General features: G+C 41.3%; 3 protein-coding genes across 3 annotated transcripts; 2 read left to right on the top strand and 1 right to left on the bottom strand.

The window, feature by feature from the left end:
* The first annotated feature begins 505 nt into the window (after positions 1-505).
* On the top strand, positions 506-2017 carry LOC310995633 (uncharacterized protein). Its single transcript, XM_083984737.1, has 3 exons — positions 506-573; positions 659-752; positions 874-2017. The coding sequence occupies exons 1-3, from the start codon at positions 525-527 to the stop codon at positions 1727-1729; spliced, it is 999 nt and encodes a 332-aa protein (XP_083840863.1). The 5' UTR covers positions 506-524; the 3' UTR covers positions 1730-2017.
* A 118-nt stretch (positions 2018-2135) lies between these two features.
* Positions 2136-5420, bottom strand: LOC310995294 (zona pellucida-like domain-containing protein 1; the record flags this gene model as incomplete). The annotated part of the gene is made up of 10 exons (XM_083984307.1): positions 2136-2544; positions 2650-2673; positions 2771-2885; positions 3324-3495; positions 3596-3679; positions 3806-3903; positions 3993-4065; positions 4210-4400; positions 4565-4791; positions 5327-5420. 10 exons carry the CDS (start codon positions 5418-5420, stop codon positions 2387-2389), a joined length of 1236 nt encoding a protein of 411 aa, XP_083840433.1. The 3' UTR covers positions 2136-2386.
* Positions 5421-11242: 5822 nt separating this feature from the next.
* On the top strand, positions 11243-17858 carry laynb (layilin b). The gene is made up of 7 exons (XM_083985477.1): positions 11243-11463; positions 12688-12994; positions 14618-14772; positions 15280-15324; positions 15859-15936; positions 16068-16185; positions 16508-17858. Exons 1-7 carry the CDS (start codon positions 11391-11393, stop codon positions 16818-16820), a joined length of 1089 nt encoding a protein of 362 aa, XP_083841603.1. The 5' UTR covers positions 11243-11390; the 3' UTR covers positions 16821-17858.
* The last annotated feature ends 2495 nt before the right edge of the window (positions 17859-20353 follow it).

Genomic DNA, 20353 nt, shown 5'->3' with positions numbered 1-20353 from the left:
TACGGTTGTTTTAACACTCTTGTTCCATGCACTCTTATTCTATCATGCTTTTTTTATCTTGGTGTTTTCTCCCTTTGAGACTTAAGGTAGTGCATCATCAACACTTCTGTAATGCAATACTGCAAAAAAAAAAAAGAGGAAGTTTTATTACAGTAATGTTCAACAGTGGCGTGGCCTCACTCTTTGTGTGTGTGTGTGTGTGTGTGTGTAGTATGTTGTGCTCTGTCATCAATGTGACCCTCCACGTGTTGACTGTTGACACAGGCAGAGTTTGGGCAGTCGCTCTGATAACACGGACCTTTATAAGGCCGATGAGTGGAGTCGTCACTCTGTAGATCCCTGATCGTCAGGTAAAGGCCAGTCACTCTCTCATATTGACTTTCTTGTTCCAGTCTTGGACTGACAGGGAAATCCATGTGGAAGGAGTTTTATATTACTCATTGAGATGTTCAGTATTAAGTCATCTTTTCATTCTAGTGTGAAATTCTTATGTATTTCTCTTTTCCCTCCACAGAAAGATAAACATGCATCTCAAAGTCGTACTGTTCACCCTGTCATTTTTGACAACTTCAGGTATATATTTGTCCTCAAATGTTGTTTCATATCCTTTACTTTGAAGGTAGTGTTTTTTACTCACTTCTGATTTCTTTGTTTGTAGCATACCCACTTCATCGTTACACCAGGGAAACATCCTGGACTGATTCAAATGCCAACAAGGCTCATGACAAGATAAACCTCTCAAAGGATGTGGGGTGAGTTGACCAAGTCAAGGACTTCACCTGAAATTAATTTGCATCCATACACTCAAGTAAAGGTGAATCTTTGAATTTTAAAACATTTTCTAATAGAGTGCTTCTATCTGTCCTTACAAAGTATGACCTACAAGAGTCACATAGACAGCAGCAGTCTCTACAACCAAGAAGACGACGACAGCAATAACCCTATGGCACAGGAGATGCAGCGCAAACTCAACATGGAGTCAGAGCGTCTGCGTGTCCGCCTGCGCCAAGAGCTGGCCGAGCTGCAGGAGAAGCTGTCCCCATCTCCGGCCCACCTCAGCAGCACCCTGGCCAGCATGAGGGAGCGCCTGGCTCCCCTCACCCAGCAGCTCCAGAGCTCCCTCAGCAGCAACACCCAAGATCTGTGTGGCCAGTTGACCCTCTATCTACGAGGCCTGGAGAGAGCAGAGGCCCGGGCGGAGGCCGGTCCTGCTCGACACCAGGAGGCCTTCCACTGGATGACACAAACCCTCCAACACAGCAGCTCTAAGCTCACTGACATCATCAGCGACTTCCAAACTAAAACCGTCATGGCGGTCGAACGTCTCAGAGAGATCACCACGAGCGAGGAGGAGACGGACCAGTCGGAGCTCTGGCAGGTAATGAGCTCCAGGTTGGGACAGGAGGTGAGTTCGCTGAGGGTGGAGACACAGAACAGGGTGGAGGGTCTCAGAGCAGAGCTTACTGCCCTGCTAGAAACTGCGCAGCCACATCAAATGACGACCAGCATGGAGCGGTTCTGCCAAAATGCAGCCCTGCAGAGCCAAGTGTTTCAGGCCAAGATGGAAAAGGTGTTTCAGGAGCTGGAAGGGGAGCTGGAGGTCCAGAGAGCCTCCCGTCTGACGCCCTCGTCTTTCTCCTCGTCCTTACAACCCGGCGCTGCTTTACCAGGGGACTACTCTGTTAAACTGTCTGCTCTGATTCAGGACATTCTGCACTTAGTGCAGTGACAGAAACAACTGCACAACTTTTGAAAACATGAATTAACTGCCAGTAAGCTCCCAAAGTGATTCTTGTCCGTGTATATTTTTTTCTTTTAGTTTGCCACTGTACCAGCCAAGTAAGTAGCCTGTATTTATGAATGTATGCATTGGATTTGCTTGATGCATGAGTCTGTGTAATCGTCAGTATATGTTTACTGTGCCATGTATAAAGATGCTGCCTGTGGAGAGTAAAGTTACTGATGACACAAGTACCCTGTTGCTTTTTTTTTTTTAAATTACTGTACGTAATCACCACAGTGCAACAACAACTTGATTTTAAACTTTACTTTTAATATGTACAAAAAATACATTCCATGTTTGAATTTGAAACTCTCAGGCATAATCATAGCAAAGATATACTTTTACATGACATTATAATTGCTCTGTTTTTTAATCTTTAAGCTTCTAGTTGATGATTGATTTTTACACTAGTTCAGGTTTGACTGTTGATTACCAGTAAATGATTATTGAATGGAGATAAATATTTGTAAATATAGATAGCAAGAGTTATATGCTTGGTTTCCATGATCACCTGACATTTGGTTATTGATGAAGAATCAAGATGTTATCAGGATATTATGAGGAGTCAGGTGATGAGGCAAACACAGGTTGCTGGTATATGTGTCAGTGAAAGGCATGAGGTAATCCTCTCGCCCAGTAAAACTTCTTCACGACGAACCAGCCGCCCAGAACCAGCAGGACGGCAGCAGCCGAGCCAAACACCATTCCCACAGCCAGGCCCGTCATGTTCACGTCATCCCTGTCCGGTGGCGTGTCGTTACCTGATGCACGTACAGGAAGATTAATGGAGATTACTTTTAGGGTTGACCAAACTTCCCCAATTAAAATGTTTATTTTGATTCAGAAAGTGTTTAACGTGCACTTACTGTAGGAAGCTGCATAGGGCCTGTCTGTAGTGAGAGAAGATAAGAGAGTCACTGACAAAGTTTGTCATGGTGGTGTTTTTTGAAAATCACAGGAAAACATTTGAAAGTACGTAGGCCAAACCTTCTCGGGCGGTGTAAAGAGGTCCGACTGAAACAGTGGCCGATTCTCCGCTTTCCTCTCCAAAAGGTGTCGCAGATCTTTGAATTGATCTTTTTCTTCTGGAAGAAGAACAGCCCTGAAAACCAACGACAACGTCCAGTCAGGTTCAGCTTGAGCTATGTCATAATGTAACATTTTTCAATATACATACCTTAATACGTGATTTATTTTGCAGTAAAACTCAAAACCAGAAATCATCAACAGGTAAAGTGCCTCGATGTCTGAAGGGCTTTAAGTGTCAACAATAAACTACAACCTCCAGAGACTGAATGTGTCAATGTCATTTCTCACATTTCCTATCTAAAAATGGCCATAAAATACCCAAATGGTTTCTCCTACTCCATCATATATATATATTTGATCCTATTTCCATTGATTCCTGAGATTTAAGGTAATCTGCGTGGTGATAAATTGTATCATTTGAAGCTTAGGGAACCTTTCAACCAAACTTTCAGTTACATCCTCTGATGCCTTTAAAGCTAAAGAGTTATTTGTTCTTGACTTCTCAACTTACAGCAAGCAGCTCTTGACATTTGCTGGGCTCACACAGTCTCAGTATGCAGTGCAGGTAGATGCTGGACTTTGGCTGGTCGCGGTGCTGAACAAAGCGAAAGGCCTCAAAGTTGAAGCGCGCAGCTTTGGAAAGGCCGTTGGTCGTCACAGTCGTCCTTTGTTGCACTGAACAGCTAGTGGAGAGATCAGACATTGACATACTTTTTTAAAAATCCTGTCGAGGTCGTACTATTTTTCCTGTGTGAATGAAGCAATAGGTGTGTGTTTCCATACCCGGTGAAGAAGTTGTGCTGCTCACTATGTGATATGTTGTAAGGAGTCGGAGTACTAAAGCAGTGATCCAGCAGTATATGGAAACTGAAAATAGGACAGTGGGCAAATGAGTTACTGTTTGCCACAAGAATACACTGTGTTCTCTTTTACTTCAATGTTTGTTTTCTGATAAACACATTTACTACAAGCGGCCAAATGGGCTATACTCACTTTCCTGTAAGATTAAGTGCCTTGACCTCCACGAAGATCCTGGTTCGTAGCTCCAGGCCTGTTGAAGGCACCACTAAAGAATTACCATAATCAGAGTCCTGGAGAAAAAAGACATAGAGTTAAAATAAACGAAGAGGAATAACTTCAGATGTGTATCTAAATCAGATTAATGCCAGATTGTACTTACATTAAAAACAGCCATTTTTAACGTATCAATGAAGGTTCCATTACTATCGCTGGTCGCTACTGAGACCGAGGAGCTATAGAAAATCATGGAAAAGACGGACAAGAGGGGGAAAAAAACACAACTTTCAGATTTGCTGTGTGGTCCTGTCAGCTTCATGTGAGGCCAAACAGTTTGCTTAATCAATCACATGAAGTTAATGATCCTAATTATTACTCACGCCACGATCTGTGTGTTGTTTATCAGGTACTCCAGTGGGTAGCGGCAGGAGAAGTGATAGTAGAGGTCTGTGGAGTAGCTGATCACCCCCTCATCAGATCTGGGTGTGTCGATGAACCCAGTGATGATGACTGACTGGATACTTAGGAAGCTGCTGAAAGGACCTGTGGGATCTGGGGTCTCATCCACAATCTGATCAAGATGGTAAAGAAGATATATAATCAGCCCACAGACTACTTATACGGTGCCAAATACTTCTACACAAAGGATTGACCATGAATAATCTAAATATGTGCTGTTTTCTCATCTTCTCTCGATATAATTCAGCATCTTCTATGTAGGAGAAACCTTCTGACCTGCAGCGAATGGCGACAGGGGTTGTCCGCACTGTGGTTGACAGGAAGCTGATACCGGATGACGGGAGGGTCCACGCTGGTGTCGAGAGAGCCCTGGCACTCGGAAGTGTTGTGGTTCCCGTTCAGAGCCAGGTCTGTTGTGTTGAAGCCTGCCCACTGAGCTGTGCACAGGTTTACCTCCAGAGTAATCATACTGGTGCCACAGTCCACCGTCAAGTCCGAGTTGTCTGTGAAAGAGGATAGGCAAGGCGAGGCAAGGCGATTTTATTTGTATAGCCCATTTTTACAAACAGTTTGTCTCAAAGGGATTTACATGGCATCATAACAGCTCAACTGAGGAAAATACATTTCACACACACTGAAAACATAAGAAAAGTTTATAGACATAAGAAATAAGAAATAAGACTGTTTATTCATTCCACACATGGGGAATTTACAGTAGAAAATAAAAAATAAAAAAAGGAGAAAAATATGCAAATAGCCTATAAAATTATATAAAACAAACATATAAAAAAGAGAAAGAGATAAAGGCATTCTGTACAGTTATGTTCCAAATTATTTCAAATTATAATATATAATAGAATAATAGTTTATGTATATGATTGTCCAATCCAGTTGTTGCGTCAAGATAAAGAAAGATCCATAATAATAACTATGTGTGGTAAAAGTCCCCACAAATGGCATCTGCTCTTTTTTGTGCAGAATGCTCATTTACGTAAAACAAAATGATCTGTCTCAATGAAAGTTAAAAGTAAAGCCCACCTGGGGTCCGGTCATACTCAGAGGAGCACGTGTAGAGACAGAGAGCAGGCTGCAGGAGCACAACCAGCAGAGGGAGACAGAGGGAGAGAGCCATGTTGTCTGGAGGAGGCCGAGTCAGACTGACCAGTCCTGTAAAGAAAAATGTCTCAATCAAGAATAAATTATACACTAAAACACTGAAATAACTTTTACAGCTAAGTCAGAGCAGATGCACGGAAATTATAGTTAAAGACATGTACTGGAGAAAGTACACTTTAATATGTGCCAACATCTGCTGCTAATCCTGTTTTATGGAAAAAGTTGATATTCTCACAAATTAATAATCCCTGAAATATTTCAAGTAGAGACCTATGTGACAACCAGAGAAAGGGTCTTACCTTGCAGGTAGCTGAGCAGGTGTTTGTCACAGACGTTTTCATGCAGTGGGATTTTTATAGCGTTAGCCTGAAGACACCTAAAGGTGGGACTCTCAAGCCCTCCCCTCAGCTAATTATAAACACCTACACATGCACACACACACACACACACACACACACAATTACTCACGCTTTTCCATTCTCCCGTGACATCTTGAATAGACAGCAGCACCTTCTGGCGGGATTCGCTGTCAGATCTTCACCTGACAGATTAATGTGTCAGTGGGTTTTGACACAGATCCCTCAGGTTAACAGCTGTCTCACGTTTCCTTCTATCAAAAACAATTATAACAAAAAAAAATGGAGGTGACGTAATGTACATGTTAATTGGTAACAACAGGTTGTAGAGAATGTGTTTTATAAACTTTTGAAACACATGAACATGAAGTGATTTCCTCCAGGTTCATTGTACTGATGAAACGGCCATAATAAAACTAAAAGACGACTAAAAACATGCAGGATAAACGCATTTTGTTCTAATCTGATGATCACAACACCCCTTGAGATATTGTATTATGTTCAGAATTAATTACAAATCTCAAATGGAGACATGCCGTATCCAAGATGTAAAAAAATCATTGTACACGGACTCATTGCCTCGACACACCTTGACGATTTGAAAGGTGATCGTATTAGCCACAAGCCATGAAGCACTCCAACCCAACCAGGAGTAACCTTTGTTAATTTCCCTTGCATGTCAAACCTGTCCACCATTGTCTCCATAGAACTGCACTGGAGGTAGTGATGGTGAGTATAGCTATAGGCCACAACTGTTACCGCTCAACTGAGAAGCCTCCATTGTCCCTCAGAAATACAGGATGAAAAGGAGCATCAGTGTTTTAGCCAAAATGCCCATGGTGAGAGGAGACATTTGTTACACTATCCACAGATGCGTCACTTTTTTTTTTTCTTTTTCTTTTTTTACAATCTCTTCATTCCATGTCCGAGGATTTTACCTCCGATGACACTTGTTTGGAAACATGTTGTTGTCCATTCTTTTGTATTTCCCCCCATTCCATTTTTCCTATAATCCCCTTTAGCTGCAGGGTTAGAGATAATTATAGATTATGTAAGGCTGTCTGGACATGATGTTCATCCATCCATAGGTCATAGGTGCGCGTAAAATAATCCCTAACCATGTAAACTTCTGTAAATTACATAATGTAAAATTGTGTTGCTCCCCAATGGAAACCATTGAGTGACTTGAATAGATAAATGAAGGATTAAATGATCAGGTATGGGGCAGAACATTTTTGATAGAAGCTGAATAATCTATTTAGAAATTAAAAACAAAAGCACTGTCACGAGTGAAAAATATGATTTAAATATGATAACACATTATAGATACATTAATATATAATAAATAAATAAATAAAACACACAGAACAGGATAAAAAACAAAATCATAGAGCCACTATTTTTAATGGGGAGGCTAAGATCTAAAGTTAGATGGACCAAACTGCCAGAATTGTAATAACAGCGTGTTGTTGTAATGATTACTACACATCTTCACTGAATCCATTTACCAAGCACAACAGTGGTTAGTGATATACAACCACATTAGGAAACAATGAAAACAAGGCCCAGGGGAGGACGCAGATTTAGTATTGGAAGAAAGAGGATACGCTGGGAAGCTTGTGAGGAGACGCTACTGTACTCTGTGGGCATGTATGTACACCAAAGCAGATCATTAGTGTGGCTAATGACCCCTCAGGATGTGAATATCACATACACTCAGTCATAATGTTTCCTGTAACACTCCACAGTTGGAGAGGTTTTATGTCTGTTCTGCCTGAAAGAAAATGCCCACATTGTTTACAAAGCATAACTAAATACTCCTCTTATCTCCTCTTATGACGTAATGCTGTTATATGTACAATTATAAACCATATGAGATGTTATTCAGTGAGGTAGCATGCTATTGCTAAGACTATGTTTTGTTTTGTTTTGTTTTCAGTGGTGCAGACGCTTGACTGAGTTTTTAAAATGCATCTTTAGAAAACAGCTGTACATGAAATTGTATGTGAAAGTGCTTGTAGAGTGATCTATCCTATTTCTGAAACATAATTGATAGGGATGAATGTAAGTAATAGTGTTATTTCACTGTACCTGTAAAAGGTATACTGTAGGTACTGCAGTGGCAATTGGACAGTAACTGGTTAATTTCAAAGGCAAGTTGCTGCCCTGCCTTAGTTCATTAGCAGTTTGGTGTCATCTGCTGGTCAAAATTAGAAAGAGCACAAATGCCTTGTTGTTCTCTGGGTCTAACAGACTCATGAGTCACTAGTGCTGGAGAGTGTGAGCCAAGAGACACAGCTTCCCCCTCAGTGAACACACTGCAGCGTAGCGAGGGCCAGTGTTTACTTAGTTCCCAGAAAACCAACCGCCAATAGGCATCGATTCCAATTGACAAAAGATATACGTATATATGATTTGGTGTAAAACTAAGACACAACTAAAAAGTCGCCAAACCTGAACAGACAACCAAGTTTCCCCCTTCACCACAAGATGCTCTGATAAAGACGGGGCTACCAACCAGGTAAAATAGGGCTCCAGGGCCCCCAGGGCTCTGGATTTACTAAATGTTACCGATTTTAGAAGTAATTTACTTTACTTTTTTGCATGATTTTACCTCAAAAACAACTTTGTCTCGTAATGTTCCGTTATTATCTCCTAGCATGGTGAATGTGCAGGTCACAACTTGTCCACTAGAGCGTTTTGGAGTTGTTGGATTGTGAATTTGATGAGTTTGATGAAGGAAACCCAGAAATCCCATGAGCCTCCATAGCGTAGCTCTGAGCAGCTCACAGCTCTGCTCCGCCGTTCTAAAAATAGCTTGCACCGACAAATAAAGGTAACAAACCTATACTCCTAAAACTAAAGGGATTATGGCAATGGGCCAATCTGCCAAAATGTTGAACTATCCCTTTAAATTGAATGGTAAGTGATTCAATAGATTTGGGGCCACGACTGAAAAGGCTCTGTTGCCTTTACTTGTTAGTTTGTTTCTGGGGCAGGTCAGCAGTAGCAGGTTGCTTGACCTCAGTGCTCTGGCCGGTGTGTGAGGCTGGTCGCTCAGATAAATAAGGTGGAGCTAATCCATTCAGTTCCAATAAGGTTCAGTGTCAGAAACTTTATTGTTTTAGTTTTACGCAAACATAATAGACATTTATGAATTAAATTAGGAATGACCTCATAGCACAACTAGAGTCCAGGCAAATAAAAGCTGCAAAGAGTGTAGCTCATTTTTGCTGGGCCACCCAGCAGGTTAAATGTACGTGTGTGTCTTCCCTAATCCTGATGAAGATGTGTTTATCTACAAAGAGATGATATATATATTTTTTAAAAGTCAGCTCATACATCAACACAGATTTTCCGGTGCTTATGCAAGTGACATGATGAATTACCACACAACAGCTCCTATACACATCCCAGCATTAACGGCCTGCTGTGAAATCATCCTGTGGCTGGTTTCTATTTAGCATAAATAATCTTTGAGTCTTGTGCACCACAACAAACACACTGATGACGTGAGAAAAGCTCAACGGGGGCAGTGTTTGGGACACACACAGCCACAGCTCTTCATCACATGAGAGATGTTTTTTGCGTGCGTTGGACGGGAATCAAATTAATTTTAGAGGCTTTGAAAAATCAAAATAAAGGGGGGAAAAAAAATCCGTCCAGGTCGCATGAGAAAAGCGTCCAGAGGATGAGTGTGAGTCAGACACACTTGTGTGTTTTGTGTGTCTGCTAGCTAGGACACAGACAGAAGGATGGCCCGAAGCCAGGTGGTGGACAACAGGGCTACACACACACACACACACAGCTTGTGATTGTGCTTCCTCTCTCAACTCTCCAGAGAGGAGCTGCTGTTCATTACTGCGCAGCGCTCACAAGGTCATCTGTTGATGGCTGTTGTTAACAGGCTGTGGCGATCTGGAAGCTGACCTCATCTTCATCTTTTGATGTCTTGTACTGTAAAAATCCCTACAGATCTAAATCCCAAACCATCATTTTTTCTTTCTTTTTCTTTTTTGAACATTTCAAAGTTTCAAAACACATGAATGCTCTGAATGTGCATCAATCAGAAATTCCCACATACATTTTTTTGATAGATTCATTCTAATATTCAGCATCCTGTGTCCCTAATGCAGTGGCAGGCAAACAAGTTGACTTTCATGGTGTAAATAAAGTTTTTTTTTTCTTTTCTTTTTACTTTTACAAATCTATTGCAGTAGCCAAGCACGTTGAACTCAAACCCATTAAATCTGACACATGAATAACAAGAATATTACAGCTAACAAACAGTGGTTAAACTAGGACATGGTTGCGTTTGCCTGTTAAAGCAGAACAAATACAGGTCATGAATGCAAACAGCAGTTTGGAGCTGAGGACATTCTTTTCTATGGTGACAGCAAACAACAACAACAACAACAACAACAACAACAACAACAACAAACAGTACCGTCATTCAACCACAACCTCTATTTAACCCTTGCCACAGTCTTCTGCAGGGTTTCATTCTGATGCTATTGTTGGATTGGAGCAATGAAAAAAAAGAGAAAAAAAAAGTTATAGTTTTGTTGCGTAACTTTTACGACCGCTCCAGACTTTCACAATCATTCATATTCTGGAAACCAACCCAAAGCAATGAGCAGGAAGTGTACGTGGTTCTGGGAAAGAAAGAAAAAAAGAAAATCCTTTTCCCTTCCTCCCCTACATGCTTTCCTGCTCCATGGCGAATGTCCCTCACACAGTCTTTTCCTCTCCCTCTCTACCTATCTGACTTTGTGTTTCTCTTTGCAGGGTGTTTTCACAGTGCGGTCAGTTTCCTTTTTAATCTACGCCTGTTCTATTGGAGATTTGCAGTTGTTTGTGTGTGTGTGTGTGTGTGTGTGTGTGTGTGTGTGTGTGTGTGTGTGTGTGTGTGTGTGTGTGTGTGTGTGTGTGTGTGTGTGGGCATGTCATTTCTGTAGCTGTATCACATCACATGTTTACCAGACAAAGAAAAAGGAGGAAAAAAAACGGACTCGTGCTTTTAACAGAGACTAAAAGTTCTTGAAGTCAACCTTCTGCCTCTGCTTTCTCACTCATGGAGCTGTTTTCCCTCCAGACAGCACTGAGTGTGTGCATGTGAGTGCAGTCAGAATGAGAGATGCTCATTCTTTTACTTTATTACAGGGAGCATGATGCATGATGTTTTCACAAAGGGCTCTTTTGACTCTGTCTTAATGACATTACTATATGTGAAATGGGATTAAAGGGGACAGGGGCTTCACATTGACCGCACAAATGCACACATTCATACCTCTGCGGTTTGAGTTTGCATGTAGAAGGACAGGAAATACTCCAAATCTCTTTTTTTCAAAGTCAAAAACTTGGACTATCTCACTCCTGATGTTTTTATTTTTTTCTCTCTCTCCTCAGTAGACGCCATATGCACGCCTTCACTAGACGACCCACTTTTTTTTTTTTTTTTTTTTTTTTTTGGGACTGGACAGACTCTACCGCCTCTATCTGCAGCCCAGTCACTGTCTATCTCCCGGTTTTTATAAAACCGAAGAAGCTTATCTTCTGACAAAGCTACTGACTTTGTTAGTGTGTTTTTAACAGTAATCGTCCCGCAGACTTGTGGTGAACATGTAGAGATGGATTTCATGAAGCTGTTCGGCACCGTTATCGCCGTTTTGTTCCACCCTGGATCCGCTTCTAAATTAAATGGTAAGAAGTCACTTCGGAAGAGCGAGAGGGGAAAAACACGCTGATGACATTTGTGTGTTTATTGCATTTTTCATGGTAAAACTTGGGAGTTGTTTGTTTGTTTTTCCTGATTGGAGTGTGCGTGCAGCGTGGATTTGCGCATTCGTTGCGCGGCGGGTGTTGTTCTCCAGTTTCTTTTTCTTCTGGAGGTGCAATGGGGTTTGTTTGTTGCGAGGCTGGTCGTTAAGAAGCGCGTTGTGGTGATAAACTGTGCCCGCGGCCAGACTCGACACAGCAGCACGTGATGTGGTGGAAAGTGACGAACAACAACAACAACAACAACAACAACAACAACAGGAGGAGTGTTTGCGATTCAGATCACTGATATGAACACAATATGATCACATAGGCAAATGATTCACATTCAAGCTATAATGGCACTAATATTAGACTGGTGTGAAAGCAGATGTGCAGATGGTCTTAGTGATATGATATAACAACCGCATGCATGGTCCTATTCACCACATTTATGTAACAGGCGCCCATATTTCTAGCTTTGTTTTACAACCATCTGTAAGGAAAAGGGTCATGAGACAGGAAACACTGCACAGTTGTTCTTTATTTAATTAGGTGGTCGTGTCATGGTATAACCCAGGGGTTACTTAGACTGGGACATTACTCTAATAAGCATTTTTTTTCAAGTCATTACAGATTGGAAACAAGGCTCTGCAAAATTACTTCAAACTCTTCTATGCTCAAAACTTATGGATATGAAGAAGGCATGACTTTGTATTTAGGGGTCACTAGCAAAACAAAACAAAACAATGATGCAGTCGTTGTCTATATCTAATTAGTTTGTACATTCAAGACATGTGAAATAAACCTATTTGATGTATCAGTGTCTTCAGCATTAACTTGATGTGAAAATTCATTATAGTCAGTCAATAATTAACCTATTGCACTGTATTTCAATTCAGGCTCACATTTGCAGTGTGATCTGTCTCAATGCACCTCAAGATCAAGACTATTTTGAATGAACAAGACCAGTGCCAGAAATAAAAAGTCTAATTTGAGCTCATAAAAGCAGTGTTTAGGCTTCAGTTTCACTACTCTACCCACAATGCAGGAAGACTTTTGTAAAGCGATGCAACCCCAAAAAATGTCACAGAAACCTTGAGAAAACAAAACAAAACAAAAAACCTGAGCTCATCATTTTGTTATCTCCCTGACGTGGTGTGTGTCCAGGGCAAAGGATCTGCCGGCGTGGGACGGAGCGGCCTTGCTACAAGGTGTCCTACATCCAAGACAGCAGGCGGAGGCTGACCTTCGAGGACGCCAGGCAGGTCTGCAGGCTGGATGGAGGCGACTTGCTCAGCATCGAGACAGAGAGCGAGCAGAGACTGATCGAGAGGTTCATACAGCAGCTGCAGGCTGGAGATGGAGACTTCTGGATCGGGCTCCGCCGTAGCCCACAGCGCAGCCGGGCAGGGACCACAAGCCAGGGTTGCCCCTCACAGTATTATTGGCTAGATGGAAGCAAGGCCAAGTTCAGGTCTCTTTCTCTCTCTCTCTCTCTCTCTCTCTCTCTTGTTTTTAACATTACACTCTTAAAGCAGAAGTAAGCGGAATGTTTGTGTTAATATAAGTCTTAAATAGTTATATCTTCCGACAGCAATCACTTATATAGAGTGTTTGGTCTGAAACACTCTGCTCTGCTGTAAGCCGAGGAGAAAACTTCCTTGTATCCTACAACCTTTATCCAATGAGGAGAGAGAACGGCATAAAGGGGCGGTCCTCTCTGTGTGTGCAGCCAAGGGATGCGCGTGAATGTGGTGACGTAGGGACGAGGGCGGGGACTGCTAACTCCATCGGCTGACAAGAAGTTAGCCAAAACAACCGGATCGCTTACTTCTGCTTTAAAGGGATAGTTCAACATTTTTGAAAATTGGCCCATCGCCATGATCCCCCTAGTAATAGCAGTAGGTTCGTTACCTTTAATTGTTGGTCCAAGCTGCTTTTAGATCGGGGGAGAAGAATACCGAGCGGCGCAGCTACACTACGGAGGCTAATGGAATTTCTTGGTTTTGCTCATCAAACTCAGCAAATACACAACCAAAAAACTCAAAAACGCTGGGGTGGACAAGTTGTGACCTGCACATTTACCACGCTATGAGATAATAGCGGAAAGTTAAGAGAAGTGAAGCAAATACTCGGAACTACTTTCTTCAGTGAACCACTGGTCGGAGGGACACAGTGTGCGCACCTCAGCCAGTGCCGTAGTATACGGACGTATCTGCAGTAAACAGGCGCTTTTGAAATCACTCCGCCGAGCAGCCGTCTAGAGTGTAAAGTCCGACTTTGCCTCTAAAACAACTCCATCTCGCAACTTTCCGCTAATATCTCATAGCGTGGTGAATGTGCAGGTCACAACTTGTCCACCACAGCGTTTTGAGTTTTTTGGTTGTGTATTTGCTGAGTTTGATGAGCAAAACCAAGAAATTCCATTAGCCTCCGTAGTGTAGCTGCGCCGCTCGGTATTCTTCTCCCCCGATCTAAAAGCAGCTTGGACCAACAATTAAAGGTAACGAACCTACTGCTATTACTAGGGGGATCATGGCGATGGGCCAATTTTCAAAAATGTTGAACTATCCCTTTAATATAAGTCTTAAATAGTTATATCTTCCGACAGAAATCACTTATATAGAGTGTTTGGTCCGAAACACGGGTCTGTCAGTCACTCTGCTCTGCTGTAAGCCGAGGAGAAAACGTCTTGTATACTTCCTTGTATCCTACAAGCTTTATCCAATGAGGAGAGAGAACGGCATAAAGGGCTGTGTGTGTGCAGCCAAGGGATGCGCATGAATGTGGTGACGTAGGGACGAGGACCAATAGAACCAATGACGAGGGCGGGGACTGCTAACTCCATCGGCTGACAAGAAGTTAGCCAAAACGACCGGATCGCTTACTTCTGCTTTAAGTATGGACAAAAAGCAAATGTCAGTGGAAAAAAAGTTGAGTGTTGTGACTTAGAAAAAGATTATTGGATGAAATACAGCTTGTGTGGGAGTGATGGAATTTGCACAGTCCTTTTACAAGAAGTCAAACTGTACAGATGATAATGTCAGTCGTCCTCCTGGTGTTTGGTCTGTAAGCCTGTGCGTCTTATTTGCTGCAGGAACTGGCACTGGGATGAGCCGTCATGTGGCGGTGAAATGTGTGTGGTTCTGTACCACCAGCCGTCCGCGCCACCTGACGAAGGTCATTTCCTGTTCCATTGGAATGACAACAACTGCAACTCCAAGAACAACTTTGTCTGCAAATACCCAGAAGGTGAGCCAGTAGATCACAGACACTTGGCTGTTGTGCCAGAGCTATGTGCAGCACTGGGAATTATATGGCACTCTTGGTTTTATTTGGTTCTTGAATCCACAAAATCTGAATTCGACCACTATTAAATTGTGGATACTGCTGTTAACAGCTGGCACTAAACATGTAGTGTACTGTTTTAATACTTCTTGCCTTGATTCCTATAAAACTATACTATCTGGCAAACCAAAATGATACATCTGCCTCTGTTTAAGGTATACCTGAACCTGATACTATATTAACCAATAGCTTTTTATATGGTGGCATTTTATATCATCAAATATTTTTTTACAGCATTTTCTTTTAGCTCTTCCTGTTGTGTATCTATTTCTGATATTGAATGTTTTTGAGCATGCCTTTATGTATTTATGCTTTTCAGGGGTTGAATGACGCATAAATCACATGATATACTGTATATAAAAAAAATCTTGCCTGACTGAATGATGTAAACTTAAGCACTTTCTTTTGCAGAAAAAGCACCTGTATTTACTGATGAAGGGAACACTGCACATGCAGGTACAACATGCACTCTGCCCTACACATACTGTCCATGTATGCATGAAGATTTAGATAACAAGTGACAGCAGCTGTGTTTACACTTAGATCAAGTAAAAACAGATTAAACCACCATATCACTATGTTTTTTAAAAACTATATCTGGTATCTAGTTTCTCAGTTTCCCTTTGCGTAATAAATGAATCTCTGATGCTAATGTATGTTATATCTTCTGGTCACATGTAGCAATCTGTAGTGCAATTTATTTAGATTTAATTTACTGTAGATGTTGTTCAACAGAGTATAGTCAACATCTACAGTTGTACAAAGGTGAGTCAGCTATAGGCTGTTGTAGGTAAATATGCATGGAGATCCATAACAACAAGGCCATTTGAACAGGGAAATTAAAACGATCACACTAAGTTAAATTTAATTTGAATAAATCTATCATACTTTAAACATTGATTTAAATATTTAAAGTCATACTCCGATGTGCTTGTGCATTTTCATGTACATTTTCTGTGGTTATATTGAACTGTTTTCTGATTGCTCCAGTTCCATCTCTGCGGCCAGACTTGTTCTCAACTACAGAGAGTGAAGAGAGGATAAAAATAGTACTACCTGAATCATCAGGTAAGATAATTTAATATATATATATTTGATACTAGGGTTAATGAAGTAGAGAATTGCGATGTACCCAAAATATTCAAGGCTAAAGGTCATGTTAAAAGAAATTATGCTGAGTAATGTGCTTTTCTTTTCAGTATCTCTCTCAGACAACACCCTGTATCTGTCCTACATCCTTTATGCAACTATTCCTGCTCTCCTGCTGCTGCTGTTTGCAGTTGCTGGCTTCTTCTGCTACAAACAGCATGCTAAGAGGTAAAAACAAACCCGTCATGCTCTAAAACCCATGTTATGTACTTATCTGTGTCTCCGGTGGCAGATGAATAAAATACCTTACAAATAGTCACTAAAGCATTTATTAAAAAAGAAATATGTCAATTTTTCAGAGAAGGTAAACATTTCTGTGCATTTATGGAATGTTAATTGTATCCATATGGCACATTGATGCAATTCTCCAAGTAAGTGTCGACCAATTTGAGCAGATACTTCTTATTTGTGTATTGTATGTTACAATAGGCTATGTCCCCCTTTAAACCATGTTGTAATGGTCCCACCTTTGTCTTTAATGTCATTCCAGGAGGAAGACAGAAACAGAAAGCTATCCATGCAGATCGACACCGTGGACGTCATCTTCATCTTCGCCCTGCTCCGTACAAGGACCTTATGCCTTTAGCGACATTACCAAACTGCCTCACCCTGCTGTGGACAGCAGCGTGCCAGTAGATATCATGGCAAAGTACTTCGGCGCATCCTCCCAGGACCCCAACTGTGACTATGAGAATGTGTCGTGCACGGAGAGGGAGAGTGGTTTTGTGACCAATGACATCTATGAGACCTGCAGAGCTCAAAGCAGTCAGACTGGTTGGGTGGAAAACGAGATCTACGGATAACACTGTTGATACCTATCTGGTCTCTGCAAGTGTCCATCAACCCCCGTAGCAGCGAAAGAATAGGACTCAGCCGGACAGGGGAACACAATGTTCTCCAACCGTCTCTTCCCTTGCACCTTACTGGTTACCTGTGCGGTGCAGGATTACTAAACAGGTGGCCTGGTTATTTGAGCGTTAGATCTGTGTCCTGTGTGTATCCCCAGAGCTACTTCCAGAGCACAAAGCAATCATTCAACACTTCATCTCAGATTAATGCTTAATGCAGCTAGGCTTTCCCAAAGTTAGCTATGTTTAGGCCTCCAACTTTGCAGAATCCCACCAATACAAAGAGTTCTCAAATAGCCAAACAAATTGTGAATCCGGTCATGGCTTTGGATTCGAGAGCAAAAGATGGTGGTGTGAAAATAGTAATATATTTTTAATCTTTTCAGTGCATTTTCCTTTAAAAAAAAAAGACAAGTCTAACGTTATGCCAGCAGCTTGTTGAGGATGTTGGCACAGAGGTGTTTAAAGCTAAATGTGTCAACAAGCTAATGAAGGCCAATGACAACCTGCTGTTATTTAATTGGTATAATGTTTACCAGGTCCACCATCTTGGTTAAGTGTGTTTGCATGCTAACATTTGCTAATTAGCACTAAAAAACTAAGCACAGATTGGGCTAATGGGAATGCCGATAGTTTTGCAGTTATTTGCTCAACCACAACATTAAATAGAGATTAAGTTTGTTGTAATTATCCTGAGTGGGTTGTGAATACGTGTAGCTGACTTTGAGATGTGCCATGTCACTGAGATGAATTGTCCAGACACTATGAACTACAATTTCACACCAATTCATGTATAATTGTTGAGATATCACACAGGAGAAGTGAAAATTGGCACCTGCCAGAGCCAACTCAGGAAAAGTGAAAGGAATACCAACATCATTAGTATTCATCTTCTGTAAGTTTCTTTGATATGTGTACAGGTTTTCATGGCAATAGTAGATAGTTCATTCAAACTTGTGGACAGGCCAAAAATCTCTAATATATTTCAAGTCCAATAGAAAAAGACGGCCACCGCACACTGATAAGACTCTGCTGATATACTTTATTAATGAACAACGCGTTTCGCTTTCAGCGTCGTCAGGTTCGCCTCTGGCGTTGCTGGGTGTGTTCATATACCTTCGGTCACATGACCCAAACCATCAACAGATGGCAAAAAAGTTTTAAAAAAACACTTGTGGTTATCATATGATATGTACAATATAGCAACACTCAAATAAATCAAAAAGGGAAGCAATACACCCATCACATACAATACAATATAATAGAAAGCCAAGTTATGAGTAGCGCAACGTAATCACAATCACCCAGCGGGTACAATGTATCACACAACAACAATAAATGTAACAATCCAGTTCAAAGAAAACAGCTCAAGTCCTGAGAGTCATTCATACCATACGGCTCGACAGTGGAGAGTTCGTTTATCCAAAAAGCCTCTCTTCTCAGTAGTTGTTTTATAATGTTACCTCCATATTTCAAGTCCATTTGATATTTTATTATTTTTAAAAAACCCATCAAACAAATACCATTCAGTCAGAAATCTTCTGTTGGCAGTGTAAATAAGATATTGCATTTGAATAGTTATTTCTTATGCCCAGTTTTAACCATAATCTCCAACTAATTATATCACAGCAGTATAGAGGCAAAGAGGCATAGATGAAGTCAATTGAGCATTAATGTGCCAGGTCAGGTTGGTGGTGCAGTGGTGCTGCTATATTTAGCTTGGTGGATTACACATCTAACTCTGGGAATAAGTTCTGCAAGGTCACTCATCTGGAAAACAATAGAAAATCAAACTACTCAGCCATATTTCCAATTATGTCACCAGCCGTTTTGAGACACAAGGACAAAAAGACTCTGTTTTGCCATCGCTGGAGTTGGAGTTGTCCTGTTCAGGGACTATTCTGACCTTTTCTCTAAACCTGAAAAGCGGTGTCAGCCCTTTGCAACGCTTCCTGTTTGGACTCTGATGTCAGGGAACAGGACAGTACATGCGGAAACACTGATGACAGAACTCTGCTGACCCCGGTAAACCTCAAAGCTGTGTGCTTTCCTGACTCCATTGGACTGTGCGAGAAACTGATCTGACAATACAGACACTATTCAAGAATGATCAGTGATAGAAATTTGGATTCATTCATCAGTGTTTGCCTCGAGTAGCATATGCCTGTCTTATAAATGTGTAAAAAATATCAGGGTTATTTCAGAGTATATGTACCGAGTGGGCTGTTGGGTCTGTGTCTCGGAAAGATGTAGCAAGCCCAGAAAGGAGAGGCTGAGTGTGTTCTTGGAGAATGTTAGACAGGAAATGCCAAAAGCACATCTGGAACTCTTACATTCAGGAAGTCTATGCGTGACAGCAGAGGCCTTTGGAGCGCTGCTCTGCCTGCCTGCTTAGCAATCCACTGTTCTCTGTTAGGCTGTCACTGCGGGGGCTTAAGAGAACAACCTCTGGGCGTGAATGTTTGCTGTTTCTCTAACATGACATGATTTGTGGGTGTCAAATAAAGTTTGGTTACAAGATATTGTGGTTACACATTCCTTATTTAACAATAGTAGGAGGGAACTGTATTTGTGTGAGTGACTATAAAGTTGTGAAAACTTGTTACTGAAGGTATTAAAACTGTTATGAGAACAACTTTTTAAATGGAAATAGTGGGGTGATTTGATAGCAAGACTCTGGATTAGTCTTTTAGGTTCAGGTTCAGGTTAGGTTGAGGGGGAAACAGACAGACTTTACTTCCCCTATACTCTGCTCCTAAGCCAGTATCATCAAACCCCAATCTAGAGGAAATGTGTGGCCTTATTGCTTCAATTCTCAATTTCTACCAACAGATGGTGCTGTTATGTAACCGGACAAAGTGTCTTTGTGGCTGATAAGATGTCTGGTTTCACATGAGGTCCTGCATGTTGCATTATATAATGGTTTATGTTATGTTAAATGACTGCTGCATATGACTATGGATCTATAATGGCATAGGAATGAACCGGTATTCTTTTTTTCTTCTTTTTTATGTAAAATCCAAACAAGGCATTTAGTTTAAATATGTTTTTTTTTTCAATTATTATCAACATCATTATTATTATTTTATTTTATTTTATTTCTTCCATTCATTCTTGCAGAAAGTATTACTCCTTTCAGGCAGATTCAGAAAGAATTTAACCCTTTTCCCCTTGCATTGCATTGCATTTTTCTTCCTTCTTCTTTTTTTTTCCAAAGGCGCATTGAACACCTGCAGGGCAAAAAAAAAAAAAAAAACTTCAAAGTTACCTATGCGTGCAATCAAGACAAGGAGGGCAGCAGACAAGCAAGCAAACAGATTTCAGAATAGCAATTTTACCGGTTGACGTAAGAGGTGGGTCTGGTTGTCCTGGCAACCAATTGGCACTGAAGTGTGGAGCGGCGCGTGGCCCCGCCCCCTGTACAAATACCCCTATGGCTTTGACGTCAATACACGTCAACCGGGGAGAACATGATGCCTCCTTTGCAA

The sequence above is a fragment of the Trachurus trachurus genome (assembly GCF_905171665.1).
Source record: "Trachurus trachurus genome assembly, chromosome: 13".
Classification (NCBI taxonomy): domain Eukaryota; kingdom Metazoa; phylum Chordata; class Actinopteri; order Carangiformes; family Carangidae; genus Trachurus; species Trachurus trachurus.
The sequence above is the reverse complement of the archived record's forward strand: the minus strand, read 5'-3'. Positions and strand labels throughout refer to the sequence as shown.